Source organism: Hyperolius riggenbachi, chromosome 10 (genome assembly GCF_040937935.1).
Source record: "Hyperolius riggenbachi isolate aHypRig1 chromosome 10, aHypRig1.pri, whole genome shotgun sequence".
Taxonomy (NCBI): Eukaryota; Metazoa; Chordata; class Amphibia; order Anura; family Hyperoliidae; genus Hyperolius; species Hyperolius riggenbachi.
The window spans coordinates 174814114-174828670 of record NC_090655.1 but is presented as its reverse complement, the minus strand read 5'-3'; the positions used below and the strand labels follow the sequence as shown (position 1 = coordinate 174828670).

Genomic DNA, 14557 nt, shown 5'->3' with positions numbered 1-14557 from the left:
TGAAGACAGAAGCAAAGAAAGCATTTAATAACTCTGCCTTACCTTGGTCATCCACCAATGAGTTCTCACCCTCATCCTTTAGGATTCCTATACAGTCAACCTTTCTTTTTTTAGAGTTGATGTACTTGTAAAACTTTTTTGGGTTAGATTTGAGATCCACGACTTTCAACTACAGTGGCTTTCAAAAGTACTCGGCCCTCTTGAAGTTTTCCACATTTTGTCACATTCCTGCCACAAACATGAATCAATTTTATTGGAATTCCACACGAAAGACCAATACAAAGTGGTGTACATGTGAGAAGTGGAACGAAAATCATACATGATTCCAAACATTTTTTTTACAAATCAATAACTGCAAAGTGGAGTGTGCGCAATTATTCAGCCCTCTTTGGTCTGAGTGCAGTCAGTTGCCCATAGACATTGCCTGATGAGTGCTAATAGCTAAATAGAGTGCACCTGTGTGTAATCTAATGTCAAAACAAATACAGCTGCTTTGTGACAACTTCAGAGGTTGTCTAAGATAATATTGGGAGCAACAACACCATGAAGTCCAAAGAACACACCAGACAGGTCAAGGATAAACTTCTTGAGAAATTTAAAGCAGGCTTAGGCTACAAAAAGATTGCCAAAGCCTTGAACATCCCACGGAGCACTGTTCAAACGATCATTCAGAAACGGAAGGAGTATGGCACAACTGTAAACCTACCAAGACAAGGCCGTCCACCTAAACTCACAGGCCGAACAAGGAGAGCGCTGACCAGAAATGCAGTCAAGAGGCCCATGGTGACTCTGGACGAACTGCAAAGATCTACAGCTCAGATGGGGCAATCTGTCCATAGGACAACTATTAGTCATGCACTTAACAATGGCTTTCTTCTTGCCACTCTTCCATAAAAGGCCAATTTTGTGAACAGAAAAGCATAAGAAGTCCTTTTTGCAGTTTGCCACAAGCCATGTGGGGGACACAGCAAACATGTGGAAGAAGGTGCTCTGGTCAGATGAGACCAAAACTGAAGTTCTTGGCCAAAATGCAAAACGCTATGTGTGGCGGAAAACTAACCCTGCACATCACTCTGAACACACCATCCCCACTGTCAAATATGGTGGTGGCAGTATCATGTTCTGGGGGTGCTTCTCTTCAGCAGGGACAGGGAAGCTGGTCAGAGTTGATGGGAAGATGGATGGAGCCAAATACAGGGCAATCTTGGAAGAAAACCTCTTGGAGTCTGCAAAAGACTTGAGACTGGGGCGGAAGTTCACCTTCCAGCAGGACAACGACCCTAAACATAAAGCAAGGGAAACAATGGAATGGTTTAAAACAAAACATATACATGTGTTAGAAAGTTCCAGTCAAAGTCCAGATCTAAATCCAATCGAAAATGTGTGGCAAGATCTGAAAACTGCTATTCACAAACGCTGTCAGTCTAATCTAACTGAGCTGGAGCTGTTTTGCAAAGAAGAATGGGCAAGGATTTAAGTCTCTAGATGTGCAAAGCTGGCAGAGACATACCCTAAAAGACTGGCAGCTGTAATTGCAGCAAAAGGTGGTTCTACAAAGTATTGACTCAGGGGGCCGAATAATTAAGCACACCCCACTTTGCAGTTATTTGTAAAAAATGTTTGGAATCATGTATGATTTTCGTTCCACTTCTCACGTGTACACCACTTTGTATTGGTCTTTCACGTGGAATTCCAATAAAATTGATTCAGGTTTGTGGCAGTAATGTGACAAAATGTGGAAAACTTCAAGGGGACCAAATACTTTTGCAAGCCACTGTATATAAACTGAAAATAAAAATATGAGAATATTTTCCAATTCATCATATTTTGTTTCCCCTTCAGTGTCTCTTTTAAAGAGGAACTCCAGTGAAAATAATGTAATAAAAAAAAATGCTTCATTTTTACAATAATTATGTATAAATGATTTAGTCAGTGTTTGCCCATTGTAAAATATTTTAAATCCCTGATTTACATTCTAACATTTAGTACATGGTGACATTTTTACTGTTGGCAGGTGATATAGCTGCTGCATGCTTTTTTGGCAGTTGGAAACAGCTGTAAATGGCTATTTCCCACAATGCAGCAAGGTTCACAGACAGGAATCTGCCAGGAGTACGTACTCACGAGTTTCTTGTGGGAGGGGTTTCACCACAATATCAGTCATACAGCTCCCCCTGTTTGTGAAAAGGAATAGATTTCTCATGTAAAAGGGGGTATCAGCTACTGATTGGCATAAAGTTCAATTCTTGGTCGGAGTTTCTGTTTAGGCCACACCAGCCGATTGGGAGAGTGCCTTGTCCTATAAAATTTAAAGGCCAGGGGAAGAAGGGGTCTGTTTTAGGCTTCTGCCTCTTTTACTCAATCACAAAGGATTACTTATCACTTAAAAGGGAACCCAAGGTGAGAGGGATATGGAGGCTGCCATATGTATTTACTTTCAAACCATACCAGTTGCCTGGCAGTCCTGTTGATCCTCTGCTTCTAATATTTTTAGCCATAGACCCTGAACAAGCATGCAGCAGATAAGGTACACTGACTCTACATTGGTTTTACTGGATTAGCCATATGCTTGTTACCTTGTTTTGACTCTAACACTACTTATGCCAGAAGATCAACAGGGCTGCCAGACAACTGGCATTGTTTACATGGTAATAAATATAGCAGCCTCCATATCCCTCTCAGCTCAGGTTCCCTTTAAGTGGGAGTGGCCATCTGCTCATTACATTCCAGATGCTTTCCACTACTTAGGCAAGTATCTAACGTTTCAACATTTTCTTCCCACAGGTTTGCTGTAAATCAATTTTTTTTTTCTTTTCCGGTTACACTTACTGCTGCCTTTTTGAGGTCTCCTTTCAGCCAGTCTTCAAATGCCACAACTTCCTCCTTCCATTCCAAACCCTGATCAGCCAGGAGCATACGCATAGATTCACAGCGACCTGAGAGAGCAATAGGGAGTTGAGTTGTGCTGAACTAAAATACTTTTGTTTTACTTTATATACGAGTATAAGCTGACCTGAGAATAGGCTGACACACCAACATTTAAAGCGGCCCCAAACCAAAAATGTTTTAATTCAAAATATTTAGTTGCACCACTCTGAAACATACAAAAATAAATAAACAAACACTTCAAGCCTATGAACATTTCAGTGCATGCTTTTCAACCTTCTCTTTTCATAACTAGGGTTATACAGGTGGCAGCCATTAGCAATTCCTCCTTTGCCAGACATCACCTACTCCACCAGTCTGCCGGATTCTGTACCGGCAATATGAAAGGAAGGGAGGGTTTCCTCTAATAAATGTAAAATATTTTATATTTGTCATCATGCAGCTTAAAAAAAGGCTGCTATTTATTATCATTTAAAAAAAATAGATTTCATTTCTGAAATCTTGTATTTTTAATTTGGGTCCACTTTAATTGGTGCGAGTGTAGGAAATGCGCACACACACACACACACACACACACACACACACACACACACACACACACACACACACACACACACACACACACACACACACACACACACACACACACACACGTTAACGAACGAGATAGGGACTGTAACCTTAACCTGAATCTGTTCTTAAGTCGGAACATTATGCCATCTCTGTCCCTTGTACAAGTTTAACCACTTGCCGACCGCCCACAGCCGATGGGCGGCGGCAAAGTGGACGCTGAAAGGACCGCAATACGCCCATGGCCATTGCGTCCTTTCGGCATGCCGGGGGAGCAATTGCATCACTGCTCCGCCCACCCGCGACGACAACCCGCCGGCCGTTCGGAAACGCGCCCGCGGGTTGTTAACCCCACGATCGCTGCATACAAAGTGTATAATACACTTTGTAATGAATACAAAGTATTATACAGGCTGCCTCCTGCCCTGGTGGTCCCAGTGTCCGAGGGACCACCAGGGCAGGCTGCAGCCACCCTAGTCTGCACCCAAGCACACTGATCTCCCCCCCCCCCTGCCCTCTGATCGCCCACAGCACCCCTCAGACCCCCCCCCCCCCCTGCCCACCCCCCAGACCACTGTTTGCACCCAATCACCCCCCTAATCACCCACTCCCTGTCTCTGTCAACACTATTTTTTTTATTCCCTAAACTGCCCCTAGGGACTCCTGATCACCCCCCCCCCACCCCTCAGATTCTCCCCAGACCCCCCCCCCCCCGGTGTACTGTATGCATCTATCCCCCCTGATCACCTGTCAATCACCCGTCCATCACCCATCAATCACCCCCTGTCACTGTTACCCATCAGATTAGACCCTAATCTGCCCCTTGCAGGCACCCAATCACCCGCCCACATGCTCAGATTGCCCTCAGACCCCCCCCCCCCCCCCTTATCAATTCGCCAGTGCATTATTTACATCTGTTCTTCCCTGTAATAACCCACTGATTACCTGTCAATCACCCATCAATCACCCCGTCACTGCCACCCATCAATCACCCCCTGTCACTGCCACCAATCAGCCCCTAACCTTCCCCTTGCGGGCAATCTGATCACCCACCCACACCATCAGATCGCCTGCAGACCCGCTGTCAGATCACCTCCCAAGTGCATTCTTTACCTCTGTTCTCTCCTCTAAACACCCACTAATTACCCATCAATCACCCCCTGTCACCACCTGTCACTGCTACCCATCAGATTAGACCCCTATCTGCCCCTAGGGCACCCAATCACCCGCCCACACCCTCAGAACGCCCTCAGACCCCAGCCTTGATCACCTCACCAGTGCATTGCTTGCATCTATTCCCCCCACTAATCACACCTTGAGACACCCATCAATCACCTCCTGTCACCACCTGTCACCCCCTAGCACACCTACCCATTAGATCAGGCCCTAATTTGCCCCGTGTGGGCTCCTGATCACTCGGCCAAACCCTCAGATCCCCCTCAAACCCCCTTCCGATCACCTCCCCAGTGCATTGATTGCATCCATTTTCCCCTCTAACCACCCCCTGAGACACCCATCAATCACCTCCTGTCACCCCCCTAGCACTCCTATCCATCAGATCAGGCCCAATACAACCGGTCATCTAAAAGGCCACCCTGCTTATGACCGGTTCCACAAAATTTGCCCCCTCATAGACCACCTGTCATCAAAATTTGCAGATGCTTATACCCCTGAACAGTCATTTTGAGACATTTGGTTTCCAGACTACTCACGATTTTGGGCCCGTAAAATGCCAGGGCAGTATAGGAACCCCACAAGTGACCCCTTTTTAGAAAAAAAGACACCCCAAGGTATTTTGTTAGATGTATGACGAGGTCATAGAAGATTTATTTTTTTGTCACAAGTTAACGGAAATTGATTTTTATAGTTTTTTCCCCACAAAGTGTGAATTTCCGCTAACTTGTGACAAAAGGCCTAAAGTCCTATTCACAGGTCATTTTGAGGCATTTGGATTCTAGACTACTCCTCACGGTTTAGTGCCCCTAAATGGCAGGGCAGTATAGGAACCCCACAAATGACCCCATTCTAGAAAGAAGACACCCAAACGTATTCCGTTAGGAGTATGGTGAGTTCATAGAAGATTTAATTTTTTGTCACAAGTTAGCGGAAAATGACACTTTGTGAAAAAAAAAAAACAATTAAAATCAATTTCCGCTAACTTGTGACAAAAATATAAAAAATTCTATGAACTCACCATACTCCTAACAGAATACCTTGGGGTGTCTTCTTTCTAAAATGGGGTCACTTGTGGGGTTCCTATGCTGCCCTGCCATTTTAGGGGCACTAAACCGTGAGGAGTAGTCTAGAATCCAAATGCCTCAAAATGACCTGTGAATAGGACTTTAGGCCCCTTAGCGCACCTAGGTTGCAAAGAAGTGTCACACATGTGGTATCGCCGTACTCAGAATAAGTAGTATAATGTGTTTTTTGTGGTGTATTTTTACACATACCCATGCTGGGTGGGAGAACTCTCTCTGTAAATGAAAAATTGTGTGTAAAATCCAAAAAATTGTCATTTACAGAGATATTTCTCCCACCCAGCATGGGTATGTGTAAAACAACACCACAAAAAACACATTATACTACTTCTCCTGAGTACAGCGGTACCACATGTGTGGCACTTTTTTGCACCCCAAGTGCGCTAAGGGGCCCAAAGTCCAATGAGTACCTTTAGGATTTCACAGGTCATTTTGCGACATTTGGTTTCACGACTACTCCTCACGGTTTAGGGCCCCTAAAATGCCAAGGCAGTATAGGAACCCCACAAATTACCCCATTTTAGAAAGAAGACACCCAAAGGTATTCCGTTAGGAGTATGGTGAGTTCATAGAAGATTTTATTTTTTGTCACAAGTTAGCTGAAAATGACACTTTGTGAAAAAAAAAACAATTAAAATCAATTTCTGCTTACTTGTGACAAAAAATAAAATCTATGAACTCACCATGCCTCTCAGTGAATACTTTGGGATGTCTTCTTTCCAAAATGGGGTCATTTGGGGGTTATTTATACTATCCTGGAATTTTAGCACCTCATGAAAACATGACAGGTGGTCAGAAAATTCAGAGATGCTTCAAAATGGGAAAATTCACTTTTGGCACCATAGTTTGTAAACGCTATAACTTTTTCCCAAACCAATAAATATACACTGAATGGATTTTTTTTATCAAAGACATGTAGCACAATAAATTTGGACAAAAATGTATACAGAAATTTTACTTTATTTGAAAAATGTCAGCGCAGAAAGTAAAAAAAAAATAAAAAATTTTTTTAACAAAATTCATGTCTTTTTTTGATGAATATAATAAAAAATAAAACTCGCAGCAGCAATCAAATAGCACCAAAAGAAAGCTGTATTAGTGACAAGAAAAGGAGGTAAAATTCATTTAGGTGGTAGGTTGTATGACCGAGCAATAAATCGTGAAAGCTGCAGTGGTCTGAATGGAGAAAAAGGCTCTGGTCCTTAAGGAGTAGAAAGACTGTGGTCCTCAAGTGGTTTAAATCCATTTTTTTTCCTTTGAATTTTTTTAAAATAGATTTTCTCAAAAAACTGCAAGTCCAATTTGACTTTTTTTTTTTTAACTTGTTCCCATAGAAACGATACATACATAGACCTATGTCTATGGACTAGATTGTGAGCCCTTGTGAGGGACAGATAAGCGAGAGGACAATATACTCTGTACAGCACTGAATAATGTTGGCACTATATGTATACCAAGTTTTATTGAAATCAGCCAAGGCATTTGAATGATCACAACACACACACACACACACACACACACACACACACACACACACACACACACACCCCCGACGTTGCTTGGGTATGTATGTATTTGTTGTTATTGGGTCCAAGTTTGTGAGCTTTGGTGTACTTAGCATCAATGTGAGAATAGAAGCAGTTTGTCAAGCAAATGTTAATGGCTGTTTTTGTTTCCACCCACTTTTCTGAATTAGAACCCCAGTCACCCAATGACCAACTGTAGAAGGTTTGAGGCCTCTGTCATTAACAGTGTAAGAATGGTAGAAATTTAAATATTCCCCTTGAAAATCAATAGGTGAATTTTGATTGACTGTTAGGCTCCACCCACAACTGTGCGAAGTTAGAGAACACAAAAAAAAAATATATTATCCGATTAGCCCACTTCCTGCTGCTTCCAGTACATTTTCTTGAGGGATGTTGACACCCATCATAGGTCTTTTCTCCATACTGGAGGACACCGGGGATACAGATAGGGAAAGGAGGAGAACAATAGAAGAGGGGACTAGGACAACACAAGGGAGAGACATGAGCAGAACACCAAGGGGGGGGGGGGGGGGGGGGGCATGAGGACACAATAATGGGGGGGGGGATATAGGGGGGAGGAGGAGAACATCTAACAGATGCCAATGGACCACAGCTGCACCAGTTTTAGCGTTTTTCCTCTCTAAAGCTAGGTGCGTCTTATAGTCCAGAGCATCTTATAGTCCAAAAAAATACGGTACTTTTCCACCTCTCCAACTAAGGCCAGTCTCACCAGAGGAAAAAAGAGGGAATACTGCAATGTTCTCAAGTAAACCCTGGCCTAAATCAAGCAACCCTACCGCCCTCATGTTACAAATCTATCTCCCATGTTCCAGGTATCTCTCCCCTCCCCCCATCCCCAGATCTGCTCACGCTGTTACCAGACAAGATCCATTGGCACCCAAGTTCACTTACCTCTGACATTGAAATACACAATAGTGTACTCTGGCACTGGAAAGAAAAAAAAGTGAGACTGTCATGCAATGAACACAAGCCACATCATAGCTGGTTACAGACTTACTGGATAAGTGTTTAACATAACATAAAACTATGAATCTGTAACATATACTATACTGGTTTACAACACTGCAATGCTCCTTTCATCCCAATATAGACATTCTTAAAAGGACACCCGATGTAAGCCAGTTGTGTAAAGCTTTGCTTATGGCGATTCTTCCAGCTACTAGAATTCTCTCTGGTCCCATGCTGCAGTCCTGTCCTTTTCCAAGGTTAGCAGCCACATAAGGATTGGGGTCTTCTGCACATGCTCTTCTGGCATGTGCACCACACGCATCATAATCTTGTTGCCAGGAGCATTTTGCACTTGCACATTAGTACTGCGCATAACACTCCTGGCAATACTCACAAGGTTAGTGCCACACTCTTGTGCATGCCCAGAAGACGCTGGGTTGCTGATCCTTATAAGGCTGACAGCAGAACCCTGGAGGACGACGGAACTACAGCGTGGGAAGAAGCCCCAGGTAAGTAGGGTTGTACAACGGTCTCAAATTCGATGTCCTTAAAAAAAAATAATAATAAATAAATAAAAAAAATAAATAAAATAAAAACAAAAACCACCAACAACTATCAAAGAAACTAATTCAGGCTGATCAGTCCCTCGCTGTTTTTCCATGCCGCCTGGATCCTCTGCTAGGCAGCTAGAGATGGCTCGAACATCAAATTTTCAGCTAGCGAACCTCTAACATGAATTTACAAAAAGTTTGCAAACATGCAAACTACCATAGACTTCAATATACAGGCAACTTCTAAAACCTACAGGGACTGTTTCTGGCCACAAAAGTGATGGAAAAGTTGTTTCAAGGGGCCTAACACCTAGACCGTGGCATGCCGGAGGGGAATCCATGGCAAAAGTCCCACCAAAAATTACGTAGTTGACGCAGAGTCGTGTTAATTCGCTAAAGGGCAAAAATTACATTACATTCCTACATTTGTGGAATAAAGTCCGGCTTTAAAAATGTTTGGAGCGTGTAAAAGTCAATCAGGTAGTGTAAGAATTATGCCCACTTCACACTGACAGATCAAACGGCCGTGTTTACCAAGATTGAGCGCCAACAGGTCTGTAAGGCCCTTAGGTGTCTGTTGCTGCATGTGCACTCAACTGAAAGGACCAGCATGGGCATCTAGCAGAGGCCACCAAGCAGCAGACAGGCTCAGTTTTCACCCATTTTTTGGCTACTTGTGATTTGTGAACTGCTTCATGCTAACTAGTTACGCAATCATGCGGCCACGCGAGATTGAGCGCTAATAGGTCTGGATGTCATGGATATACATTTTTCATAAATTTTTTTTTAACTGTGTTTCAGCCCTGGTGACACTGACAAGAGATGCAGACTTGGCTCTGCACATGATGGTGCAGGTTTACACACAAAAAGGGTTTTTATTTTCAAAATTTTGTTTTTGCATCCACCGTAGCAGAGGCCAGAAAAAAAGGTAAAACACCCAAGTATAATATATAGATAGAGATACAAATACACACATATTTTATATACACACACACACCTAAAGGAATATTAGGAACATATTAATACGGTGTTTGACTACCTTTCCCCTTCAGAACTGCCTTAATTCTGCGTGGCATTGATTTAACAAGGTGCTGAAAGCATTCTTTATAAATGCTGGCCCATATTGATAGGATAGCATCTTGCAGTTGATGTAGATTTGAGGGATGTACATCCAGGGCACGAAGCTCCTGTTCCATCACATCCTAAAGATGCTCTATTGGGTTGAGATTTGGTGACTGTGGGGGCCATTTTAGTGCAGTGAACTCATTGTCATGTTCAAGAAACCAATTTGAAATTATTCGAGCTTTGTGACATGGTGGATTATCCTGCTGGAAGTAGCCATCAGAGGATGGGTACATGGTGGTCATGAAGGGATCGACATGGTCACAAACAATTCTCAGGTAGCCCGTGGCATTTAAACGATGCCCAATTTGCACTAAGGGGCCTAAAGTGTGCCAAGAAAACATCCCCCACACCATTACACCACCACCACCAGCCTGCACAGTGGTAACAAGGCATGATGGATCCATGTTCTCATTCTGTTTACGCCAAATTCTGACTATCGAGACTCAGACCAGACAACATTTTTCCAGTCTTCAACTGTCCAATTTTGGTGAGCTTGTGCAAATTGTAGCCTCTTTTTCCTATTTGTAGTGGAGATGAGTAGTACCTGGTGGGGTCTTCTGCTGTTGTAGCCCATCCGCCTCAAGGTTGTCCATGTTGTGGCTTCACAAATGCTTTGCTGCTTACCTCGGTTGTAACAAGTGGTTATTTCAGTCAACATTGCTCTATTTATTTATTGCATTTCTAAAGCGCCAAGATATTACGCAGCACTGGACATTTTGAGGGCCTTCTTGAAGATGTTGAAGGAGAGGCTGCCTCCTATCAGCTTGAATCAGTCGGCCCATTCTTCTCTGACCTCTAGCATCAACAAGACATTGATGCCCACAGGACTGCCGCATACTGGATGTTTTTCCCTTTTCACGACATTCTTTGTAAACCCTAGAAATGGTTGTGTGTGAAAATCCCATTAATTGAGCAGATTGTGAAATACTCAGACCGGCCTGTCTGGCACCAACAACCATGCCACGCTCAAAATTGCTTAAATCGCCTTTCTTTCCCATTCTGACATTCAGTTTGGAGTTCAGGAGATTGTCTTAACCAGGACCACACCCCTAAATGCATTGAAGCAACTCATTTGATCGGTTGATTAGATAATTGCATTAATGTGAAATTGAACAGGTGTTCCTAATAATAATTTAGGTGTATGTATGTATGTATGTATGTATGTATGTATGTATGTATGTATGTATGTATGTATGTATCTTGAAAAGTAGATTTAAACATAAAACAAAACATTGTGGAATATCTTAAATAGTCATTTCTAGGACAAAGAAGATAGATACAATGGTTTATTTCATTTGTTTTATTTTCACCTCGAGGTAACCTTTAAAAAAGTTACTTCTATTGAACTAGCAAGTAATTTTTTGACGGGAAATTACATAGTTGTCTCCCAAAAGATAAGACAGCGTACATGAGGCATTATTGTGGGGGGGGGGGGGGGGGGGAAGGAAAAAAAAATTCTCTGCTTTTATTTACATTTGAGCAAAAAGTGACCAGTGCAAAGTTATTCATACCCTTCTCAATAATCAATAGAAAAAGCCTTTATTGGCCATTACAGCAATCAAATCCTTCCTAAAATTGCAGACCAGCTTTTTGCACATCTCCACAGGTATTTTTTTGCCCATCCTTCTTTAGCAATGAATTCCAAAACTTTCACCTGATCTTTAGCTCCCTCCACATTCTCAGTTGGATTCAAGACAGGACTCTGGCTGGGCCACACCAAAACGTTAATGTTATTGTCTGCTAACCATTTCTTCACCACTTTTGCTGTGTGTTTTGGGTCATGGTCCTGCTAAAATGTCCACTGGTGCCCAAGGCCAAGTTTCTCTGCAGATTGCCTGATGTTGACGTTGAGAATCCTCATGTATTGCTCTTTTTTCATAGTGCCATTTACTGTGATTAGGTTCTTTTGTCCATTGACTGAAAAACACCCGCAAAGCATTAGGTTGCCACCATGTTTGACAGTGGGGATGGTGTTCTTTGGGTTGAAGGCTTTTTTTTTTTTATGCCAAATGAAGAAAACATTTTTGTGACCAAACAATTCAACTTTTGTTTCATCTGACCATAACACAGAAGACCAGAAGTCTTCTTCTTTGTCCAGATGAGCATTGTCAAAGGCCAAGCAAGCATTTTTGCGCCTTATCTGGAGAAGTGGCATCCTCCTTGGTCTGCATCCATTGAACCCAGCAGTGTGCAGTGTCCGTTGGAGTGTCTGCCTTGAGACATTGCCACCAGCATTACATATATATATATATATATATATATATATATATATATATATATATATATATATATATATATATATATATATATATTTTTTTTTTTTTTTTTTATATGCCACATGGTGTCATGATTTGAGGACTATTCTGGATATGCTTTTGTGCAGCCACGAGTTGCTCGTGATCGCGGTAACCAGGGAAATTATGTTGTATGATGTCATTGGGCCAATCAGAGGGCCCCCAATTGAAGCCCTAGCAACCAGAGGAGGGGGGAGACTCTGCCCTGCCCTCCTGTGTATAAGGCGGCAGCCATCTTGAGGATCTCGTCCTTGTGTGCGACTCTGTGGTACTGAGGGCATCTCCAGTGATATTGTTGGTCTGAGCAAGTGCTTTAACAGTTGTAAACCCAGCGTTTTGCCTATTTAACACATTTCCAAACAAAATTTTATTGTATTGCTGTATAGAGATGGCTTGAACGGTTCGCTGGCGAACGGTTCCCGGCGAACTTCCAGGGGTTCGCGATCGCGGAGAACCGCAAACTTTCCCGGAAGTTCGGGTTCGCCCCCATAATTTATTTATTATTATTTATTTATTGGTTGTATTTATAAAGCGCCAACATATTACGCAGCGCTGGACATTAATTTAGGTTACAGACAATATTTAGGGGTGACATACAGCAATATGACAATACAGGAATACAAGAAAACCAGATCACACAGCACAGTATGAGTACCAGGTAATGCTTAGTCAGTTACTGGATGGGAGCGTGGAGTTAGGCAAGTTAGGTTCACTCAAATGCATAGCATGGGTGCACAGTAATAGAGGTGCATGATCAGGTAGGACACAAAAGGAGGAGGACCCTGCCCAAAGGCTTACAATCTAGAGGGAGAGGTAGGGACACGAGAGGTAGGGGACCAGAGTTCGGCTGTGGGTTTAGAGCAATTGTGAGGGGTGGTAGGCAAGAGTAAAAAGGTGAGTTTTGAGGGCCTTCTTGTAGAGGGTCAACTTTGACCCTCTACATCACAGTCAGCAGGCACATTGTAGCCAATCAGGCTACACTCCCTCCTGGAGCCACTCACCCCCCCACCTTATAAAAGGCAGGCATCGCCGGCCATTTAACTCACTCGTGTGCCTGCAGTAAATAGAGAAGGGACAGCTGCTGCTGCTTAAGACTCTCTCACAGGGAAAGCTTAGTTAGGCTCTTGTAGGCTTGTTAGCTTACTCCTTGCTGATTCTTATTCCTAAAATAGCACCCCACAACAACTCTTTTGAGAGCTAATCTTGTGAACTATTATTTTTCTGTGTGTTCCACTGACACTTGTGTTGCATAACACACAATTGGAGAAACTCACTCCCAAACAGTTCTCTGCTGCTTTATAAAGCCTGCAGGCTGCTTATAAGCCAATGAGAAATGCACACATATAATACACCTAGCTTGCAGTGATTAATCAAGCAGAAGCTGAGCAAGTCAGCCAGTCAGTTGGAGAGGGCTTCAGTTGCATATAGACAATGGCTATATGACCACTGACCAGCAGGGGGCACCAGCGTGCAGGATATTCCCTCTCATCTGCCCCCCTCCTAACTAAACTGCATGGGATACTACAATAAAATTAAAAACAATGGTGCATGAGCCAGCCTGGGGCCCCGGGAACTCTCACTGCCCGGGGCCCCAGAACCAGCATCTAATCTGAAGCCCTCTCCAACTGACTGGCTGACTTGCTCAGCTTCTGCTTGATTAATCACTGCAAGCTAGGTGTATTATATGTGTGCATTTCTCATTGGCTTATAAGCAGCCTGCAGGCTTTATAAAGCAGCAGAGAACTGTTTGGGAGTGAGTTTCTCCAATTGTGTGTTTGGTAAGTTTTAGAGCAGTAGGAGACAGGCCTTGGGGGTGGCAGCTCCAAGGGTTTGGCTGCACTCACATATGGTGTTAGATGCTGGTTCTGGGGCCCCGGGCAGTGAGAGTTCCCGGGGCCCCAGGCTGGCTCATGCACCATTGTTTTTAATTTTACTTGTGTTGCATAGACAGCATTGATAATTCATACTGTGTGTGTGTGCCACTGCCAGGCCCAGCACATTCAGTGACTACCTGTGTGTGTGTGACAGGTGCACATTGTAATACCCATTACTGCATATACCTACCTTTGACGCCGTAGATATGACATATCGAATGCATCATGGAGTCACAAACGCAAGTTTCATTGCAAGCAACCAAAATGACATTTTTTATTTAAAGAGAACCCAAGGTGTTTTTAAAGAATGTTATCTGCATACAGAGGCTGGATCTGCCTATACAGCCCAGCCTCTGTTGCTATCCCAAACCCCACTAAGGCCCCCCTGCACTCTGCAATCCCTCATAAATCACAGCTGTGCTGTGAGGCTGTGTTTACATCTGTAGTGTCAGTCTCAGCTGCTCCCCCGCCTCCTGCATAGCTCCGGTCCCTGCCCCCGTCCCT

General features: G+C 43.3%; 1 protein-coding gene across 1 annotated transcript in view; it reads right to left on the bottom strand.

Annotated features, from left to right (window-relative positions):
- Positions 1-14557, bottom strand: part of LOC137533958 (glutathione S-transferase P 1-like) — a 132335-nt gene that overhangs the window by 69033 nt on the left and 48745 nt on the right. Inside the window, exons 2-3 of the mRNA XM_068255288.1 lie at positions 8153-8188; positions 2830-2936 (exon numbers count right to left, since the gene is read on the bottom strand). Of these exons, the coding sequence (XP_068111389.1) occupies positions 2830-2936; positions 8153-8188 (143 nt within the window). The remainder of the gene's footprint in view (positions 1-2829; positions 2937-8152; positions 8189-14557) is intronic.